Below are 8,394 nucleotides of genomic sequence, written 5' to 3'. Positions count from 1 at the left end.
CTTATTACATATGTTATACATATGCCCTAGCGCTTTCGACTTTTCGTCTTCATCAGGGGCTTGTCAACACAGATATGGTTGTACGTGCAATATTGGACATGACAGCGAAAAGTTCTAAAAATAGATAATTCATAATTGATTGATCGTAACTCACCTATAAAAACGTGCACTCGCCTAGAGCCGTGTCCGTATTGTGTAAGGCTAATTAAATGTTCGTAGTGGTTTACAATAGACCAGGCTTCGCGAAATCGGAAAAAAACTGCCGGTCATCCGGACAGGCATTTCAGAAAATGTGCCGGTCCGGAGAAAATTTAGCCGGACCGAAAAAAAACAACAACACAACTATGTACATTAAGAAAAACCCTTTATTTTAGCTCAACAAGCCTTTATTCTAATAAGACAGCAGTTTTTCAGTGTTTGTCATCTCGTCTTGAAAGTCTTCGCAATCTTCTTCGATTTCCATATCTTCTTCATCATTGTCACACAGTTTGTCAATCTCCTTTTCGAAGTTAGTGATTTGTACCACACTGGGCACAGGCACTTCAGCATCTTCCTCTGAGTCGGAGTGAGTGGAGTCTGATTCCAGGCATATCACTGCACTTGAAGAAGTTGATGGGGCAGAAATGTCTGTGGTTTCTGGGTCATGCTTACGCTTGCGACTGCGTGTGTAAGATGTCCGTCTTCCACCAGAAGGCTCAGCCTGAAAAGTTAAATTTCCAATGCCCAATCAATATTATAACAAATAGTATAAACAATACTTTGCCAAAACATGGTGGAGGTACTGCACATAGTGGCTGGTTGCATGTTTTAATATTGTAAATGAGCTTGACTTCAAGTTAAGCTTACCAGCCATGAATCTATAGCAGATTCTGGATTGAAGGCATCTATGCTGGGTGACAACAGCTTGACGGTCATCAGGTCCAGTAGAACAGTTTCCCCCATCTTTTGCCTCCTGCAAGTTTTGAGGAGTTTCAGCTGTGAGAATGCGGTCTCGCAACGCACACTAGTGGATGGGAGCGTCAACAGCAGGTCAATCACTAGGGTGATATTTGGCAGATCATCTGCCACTGCTCCTGTCAGTACCTGGTCCCATCCCAGGTCTGATAAGTCGTTGCCATGCCTGAAAACATTATCATTACATAGGTATTCAACCGAATGTACCCGGAAGTATATTATTTCTGTGTTGTTTTTCTTCAAATAATTTAAAGAGTTCAATTGAAACGGTTTCCTAACTAAAACAAACAACACAAAACTTACTTTTTTGGCACCAGTTTCTTCAAAAGTTTCCACTCGTTTATTGCTGCCACTGGTGTGAACTCTGCCACCGCACGCTTCAGCGTTTTCTCAAAATGGGAACACACCAGTTGAACGTCCTCATCACCATATTCTGAAATAAAGGTAACACATGCTAAAACTTTAACCATTTTATGTGATGAAATATACGCAACCATAAACTTTTTATCTATAAGAGACAAATTGTAACTAATGATGTAATTATTAGTATTATAATTATTATATGTTGTTTCTGTTTATTGAAATAAGCAACACAACCATTGCAGCTTGCTCTTTGGTGATTTATGAAAAAAATTATGTACTCTTAAATTTTTATACATCATTCAATGTTCCATTATTATGAGTGAAGTCAAGTCAAGTGAGGCAAAATGCAACACCATACGTTTTAGTATATAATATTACGTTTTATATAAATTATTAATATATTGGCCAAGTATGAATGTTTACATTCTAAATTTACTTAGCAAACAACTTTACTTGTTGCAGATAGGTTAATGAAATCTCCTGTTATATTAATGAACAACAAATATTTATCAGAGTTCGATCACTAGAAATACAGCACGTTTGAGAACTGATTTTTAACAGAAAGCTTTATACTATAGCCAGACAAGAGTTTTGCACTTAACTCTTAACTGCTTTCACACAGGCTGAAACGTTGGCTTATAATTATACTAGCTGTAACAACAACAAACAAACCAAAATAAAACAAACAATGAAACCCTGTAAAGACTATGCTAGCATGCAAACATTGCATTGAAAACATCAACTGAAGAAACTAAACTTCTATATCAATTGAACTTGGGCAATAACTGGGGATCAACTGAATATTAAACCTGTCAATTTGCCTAATGGCCAACTTCTCAAGTGCAGAATCTTAGTAGCATTCTGAATGTTTTTCGACTCTGTTACGAATCTTGTCTTTATGGCCTCGACCAGACTATCAATGATGCCATCTGCATAGCTCATGCTTGACGCATTACCTCTAAGCGCTATCCCTTCATGTGTTCGTTTTTGTAGAAGCTCGATGGCAGCTTCAGGTAGCCTTTCAAGCCAGCAGTCAATTTATTATTTTAATATGCAACCTACTTCTAGTAGTCATAATGATACAGATCATACTATTACTAACACTGCGATTGGTTAATATTATTGATAAGTTTATGTTTCTTTTTATTTCATGGCAAATTTTAATATTGAACGGTGACTACAGTACCTTCCTTTCTTTTCTTGTAGAATTTCCATTGTGCTTTCAATCCAGCACAGGCTATCACAGAGCGTCACATCAGATCTTTGGAGCTTGAGGGAAAGCCTCATCGCTGGGTCCAGTGCATCCTGAAGATTATATATATACATAATTATACACATTTGAAATGAATGTATGCACTTAAATTCTTTTTGCTTTCATGTTATATGTTAATCTTTATACCATACTAGTATATTAATTTAAATAGGTTTGTTACAACATGAGTGTTTGTATGTTAAATAAACAATTTATTGGTGATGAACAACCTTGCAGGTATAAAATAATGATGAAATATGTATTACATTCATGATTCTTTAATCATGTTATTGAATCTTTAAAATTACAAAAATGAAATATGATCACATTGAATTTCATACCAGTAGAAAGATACAGAACGCTAACAGATTTATATCTGTCATCAGCTTGTATAGACCTTCTGCTTTAGGATTTCCATGACTGGCAGTCGCAAGGTGGATTTCTAATGCCTGAAAAGTCTTGAGAAGCGCTGTAACTGATCTGAAGAGGTGAGGTAGCCACCTGGTTCCTGTAACTTTAGGTGGAAGCACTCCCTTGCCGATAGTGGAGATAGCTGTGAGAAGGCCAGTTTTTTGTTTGTGACTTTTCTTGTAGAAATAATGTACGCCAATGAGAAATGTCATAAGCTTTTCATACTGCTTGTTTTTCTTAATGGCATCTCTGAAGGCTAATTCCAGTCTATGCGATAAGCAATGAACATTGACTAGTTCAGAATTTATTCTTTGTTTCATCAAAGTTGATAATCCTGTACGAGAACCCGTCATGTTGGAAGCACCATCAGTACCCATGCCCACAAGTTTGTCTGAAATGTATACAGTTGGTTGATTATTGAATATTAGTTTCTTTCTGATAAAACCATTGCCATGGCAGGAGCAGAAATCATGACATTTACTTAAGCAAACATTGATTCAGTGATTCAAAGCTTATATTTACAGTTTCTTTCAATTATTTATTTGTTCAGATGCTGATGGTTTTAATTATTCACAAATTTATTTTTAAATAAATATTAAAAGAAACACAAATTTAGTTTTATCTTTTAGTGCTGGTGTTAATTTTAAATTACCTTTGTCAATATTTGTTTGTTTGAGCACATCAATTACGTGGTCATACAGGTCTGCAGATGTTGTTGATTTCGGGGAACTTGTATTCAGAAACCTCTCGGTTACATTGCCAGTTTTGGAATACCGTAAATACAATGTTTCTTGCTCAGATCCCGAGATGTCTGTAGTTCCGTCCATCAGAAAAGACAGAAAAGGAACAGCTTTACATTGTTTTTCTGTGTGAGAGAGTTCAACCTTAGCAATGTGATGGATAAAATTCACTGCTGCATGATCGTTTATATATGTTGATCCAATTTCAATTTGTTTAGCAATATCTAATTCACATAACCACTTATAATCGGAAATTGGTCTGTTGTTCTTTGCTATGGCATGAACGTTTCTAAACAGGTAACACAGTTTGTTACGCTCTGCCGCCTGCAACATTTTCAAGGCATTTCCAGCTTCGGTAGTTTTCAATTCTGAAGGCGTCAATGGCGTTGTTTTTGACATGCGTAGAGCTTTCTCATGGGGTGTTGACTTTTCATGATCAACGATTGCCGAATGCCGAAAATTACAGCTGCCTTCTACGAAAGTATTCCCTTTCACAGACACTGACCTGAATTGTGAATTTGCCCTACAGCAAGTGCAAAACATTGTTTTCGTTTCTTCGTCGTATTCAAGCCAGTCTCTTTCATTTTTCCATTTTGATTGGAAAGATCTTTCCACCCTTCGAGACTCGTACTCTTTCGCTTTTTCTTTTTTCTTATCGTCGGTTAGCTTACCTTTCTTACCTGGCTTTGCGCCATCATAAAAGCGTAAAAACGACATTTTGGATGTTTACATCCAGCGAAATATGTAACAGTTACAGGGCATCTAATTGGTCAAACTATATTTAACTGACCAATGATATCCATTTACGCATTTTAACAACGTAGACTAAAGATTGTAGAAGTATCGAAAATAAAATTGCGGTTTACTGACACTAACTTGTACAATGTAAAATGATAACATTTTTGGAGACCTATGACGAGTGCATGTTATAAAGATAATACTAGAACATTGTTTATATTTAATAAACAACCTTTTTAAAGAAATGCTTCATACAGAAATTCATACTTCAATGTCCTTATCTACTCGAAAAATATATCAAAGCTATCAAGATTTTTTGTTAGAACGCAGTTGCCGATTTTGCGACTTAGTTTGAAGTAGGTGTTGTGTAACCAGTTGGATTTGCTAATTGTACGTAACAAACTTATTGCAAACATCAAAACAATGAGCGATTTCATTTTCATGATGTAGACTGTAGTAAAAGGTTTGCCCTTCGAATTTTCAACTTTGAAAAAATATGATATGTTTGCATTCATTTCACATTTATTTTGCCGGTCACAAGGACCGACATTCTGGTTAAACCTGCCGGACCAAATGAAAAATTGCCGGTCAGGACCGACGGACCGGCAATTTCGCGAAGCCTGATAGACTGGCTCCAGACTCATTTTAGCAATGAATCACGCAGAAAACATTTGACATCTGCAAAAACACAACCCTCTTAAATATGAGGTATGTGTTTTGAAGACTCCATTTAAGTGTTATTTTTATTTATTCCATATGGAGCAAGGGTGTTCAGTCGCCTTATCCAATATGTCTCCCGCGACTTGCGTTGCTCGTCGGACCACTGTGTATTTGCTTCCATACAATTCAAAATGATATTGTCAAACGAGTGGCCCGATTCGCTGAAGTGTGCGGCAACGGGAGACCTATTGAATTTGCGAGTTTTCCAGTCGGACTTAAGCAGATTCATGCGCATGTTCAATGCCATTTTTGTTTTGCCAACATATTGCTTGTTACATATACTGCACGTCATCAGGTAAACGGCATTTGCAGTTTTGCAGTTGTGGTTACCTTTAATGGATGAAATGGCACCAGATGTGGCTTTGAATGTATTTGATGGGCGCATCATTTTGCATGATTGGCACCGACTGGTGCCGCATGGTTTTGATTCTCCAAGAACAGCTTCTTCGGATTTTGGTGTTATTTTGGCACGTACAAGAATGTCCCTGATACTTTAGGGTCTTCTGTATGCCAAAATGGGCTGTTCGTGAAATATACGTTTAAGCTTGTTTGATTTTTCGATTGTGGTCCAGTGGCGGTCAATGATGTTTTTTATTTTTGGTAGCCCTGGATGGTAAGTGACCACAAACGGTATGCGAGTGTTTGGCGTTTTGCTTTTGTATTGGAGTAGGTCCTCCCTATGTAAATTGCCGGCTTTGGTTATGGATTGGGATACTTTCGTGTCATTGTACCCACGTCTGCATAATTGGTCAGATAGCTCCGAAATATACCATTTAGCTTAGCCCTTCGAATACGGCGGATTTGTACCCAAAAATCAGATTTGAAATCCGAACAATTTAGCTATCCGACCAATTATGAAGACAATATATATTTATATTTCGTACACAAAAAAACGTCATTAAATGTAAACAATACTGGTACTCGGCTTCGAGTCTACATACTTCTTATCCTTGCATAACGGAGGAACCAATAGACAGCATTGTGTTGGTCAATGATATGGCGTTTTCCAACCGAGCGTTCGGTCGACAAAAAATGGCAGCAAAACACCGACAAGTAGCTTGAAAGTCGAAGTTAATTGAATATTAAAGTTATAAGCCGAACAGGAGATTGGTAAGTTGTGTAATCACGTTGCTTTTAAAAAGAGTATGCATGATTTTTATGCGTTAAAATGTAATATATTGATAAAAACATGTTACAATAACACAAAATAGGCAAGAAAATGTTTACATTGAAGACAAGTTTCATAAAATGCAGCAATGACAAATTAGCGCCCCGAGCCGATTGTGACGAAGATATTTCGTACATATTTTCCTAAAATAACCGAAGCGTTCGTCTTTTTATTAGGATCGGAGTGAGTGTTCGTGTGTCGTATGTATAGATATCGTTGCAGGAAATTAAGACCCGTAAAACTAAATTTAGATTCACATCGTATTTGCATGATATACATGCTGGCGAATTTTACTGTACAGACATTTTCGATTTCAGAATTAAATATCTGGCTTATTTCGCATTTTCGACACATGTTCTTCTGAACCTTAATTTTAATTTATATTGACATATATGTTCAATGAGTTTTTTACACATTTTATATAGATTCATAAATATTTGACAAAATCGTACATACTCTCTTTAATGTCTTTTAACGAATCCAGTTACATTTGTTCGGCAACTGCATGGAAACATGCGTGTTCTCGATGAAAACGGTCACGTACCGTGTTCCACAATCTTTCAGCAATAGGCATATAGTGCGTTTCATACTTTGTGTATATATAATACCTATACGAGGGGTATTTTTTCAAACTGTGAATTTGTGTCAATATTCGTTGTTGAAAAGTCAAATCATACACAATATGTGTACATTTAACAATCTGGAACCCCTGGGTAGGCTGGGGGTAGGGTCCGGGGGGCAATTTATGATACTGCTGCCTGTGAGCAATTTATGCGTTTTCTAAATGGTTATTGAAAATGGTTACAAATGGAGTATTATTAAAAAATTTGATTGATGATAACCATAAATGGGTCGTGGTTTTTAACATTTATATGGCCCAACATGCACTGATTCTGTACAGCGATTGGCTCTTCCGTTCGTGTGTCCGTCCGTCCGAACGCACAAAATGGACCAAAAATATCACGTTCTGTATAACGTCATAAATGCTCAAACAAAACGTTGATAATTGCATGGTTGTTGCCATGGAACACGTTCAACTCCCACACATAACTGTACGATTTGACCTTGAAACTGACCTAATTTTGGGTTAAGACTTGCTCAAATGGACCAATAAATCAATACTTAGAAGGCTTTTACAAACACATAAGCGTTAATTGAACGCAGATTTTTTTTCTTTATAATGAATGTAATTTTGCATGTTTTAATATAATTATACTTTATATCAAACTCTGATCATTAGGTAGGTCACTGTAAAGCATAAATAAACAACATTGTTTTTCATTACCACATCTACTTCAAACTGTGCACTTTTAAGGTCCACTTGGTTTTAATTTCTAACTTTAAATAATATTTAATAATACAATGTGTTTCTGCATATGGTGTTGACTGTAAAATTTGCATCAAGCATGGTGACGTTGAAACGTTTCTTTAGCCGGTGTACAAATAAACCAATGAAATATAATATCAAACATCTATAATTGTAGCTTAAAATATGTTAAAACCATTACATGTTTCATATCAGCTTTTATGACTTAATATGTTTGACCACTATTACCTTTAAAATCCTGCTTAATTCTAATTGTGTTTGTCAACAAAAGAATACATTTAATTTGATGCCCTATCTTGGGATACTTCTCTGAAAATGTCTTTGTTTATTACATGTTCTACGTTTCAGACAGTATCACTATTATAAGGAACATAAATATTTTCCGGATGTAACCTATGGGCATGGAGAATAATGCTGCGGATACGATATTCTAAATTTTTGGAACATGTTTTCACATTTTTCGTACAGAAAATTAATTTAAAAAAATGGTTAAATGGATATATATATCACGATAGTACCAGAATGGCAAAGTCAACGCAAGGATTGCAAAAAATAAACCTACAAAAACCCTGCAGTATCCGGGTCAGGCGCAGCTCGGAATACTATGCTGCCTTAACTGCAAACTTTCAAAAGGAAACGTGTATTTCCTCCTGTAAAAATATCAATCTAAAGAGTGTTTGCTTATCTAGAATAACCTATCGGAAAACCATATTGTGTATAT

At 36.2% G+C, this 8,394-nt stretch overlaps 2 protein-coding genes across 4 annotated transcripts; both read right to left on the bottom strand.

Moving 5' to 3' along the window:
- Positions 1–238: 238 nt before the first annotated feature.
- On the bottom strand, positions 239–1,463 carry LOC127880544 (uncharacterized). Its single transcript, XM_052427856.1, has 3 exons — positions 1,258–1,463; positions 847–1,120; positions 239–700 (listed from the first exon to the last, which is right to left on the bottom strand). The coding sequence occupies exons 1-3, from the start codon at positions 1,449–1,451 to the stop codon at positions 392–394; spliced, it is 777 nt and encodes a 258-aa protein (XP_052283816.1). The 5' UTR covers positions 1,452–1,463; the 3' UTR covers positions 239–391.
- LOC127880543 (zinc finger protein 862-like) lies at positions 1,374–4,579 on the bottom strand. 3 transcript variants are annotated; one of them, XR_008049570.1, is made up of 4 exons: positions 3,633–4,579; positions 2,967–3,371; positions 2,504–2,622; positions 1,374–1,387 (listed from the first exon to the last, which is right to left on the bottom strand). XR_008049570.1 is itself a non-coding variant. In XM_052427855.1 (3 exons), the coding sequence occupies exons 1-3, from the start codon at positions 4,435–4,437 to the stop codon at positions 2,573–2,575; spliced, it is 1,260 nt and encodes a 419-aa protein (XP_052283815.1). In that variant the 5' UTR covers positions 4,438–4,579; the 3' UTR covers positions 2,430–2,572. The 3 variants fall into 3 exon arrangements, 2 of the variants coding, with proteins under 2 accessions (XP_052283815.1, XP_052283814.1); XM_052427855.1 differs by lacking the exon at positions 1,374–1,387 and having other exon boundaries at positions 2,430–2,622; XM_052427854.1 differs by lacking the exon at positions 1,374–1,387 and having other exon boundaries at positions 2,430–2,622; positions 2,911–3,371; positions 3,633–4,577.
- Between the last annotated feature and the right edge of the window lie 3,815 nt (positions 4,580–8,394).

Source organism: Dreissena polymorpha, chromosome 5 (genome assembly GCF_020536995.1).
Source record: "Dreissena polymorpha isolate Duluth1 chromosome 5, UMN_Dpol_1.0, whole genome shotgun sequence".
In the NCBI taxonomy this organism is placed as follows: domain Eukaryota; kingdom Metazoa; phylum Mollusca; class Bivalvia; order Myida; family Dreissenidae; genus Dreissena; species Dreissena polymorpha.
Note: the sequence above shows the minus strand (reverse complement) of the source record. Positions and strands in the feature narration are given on the sequence as shown.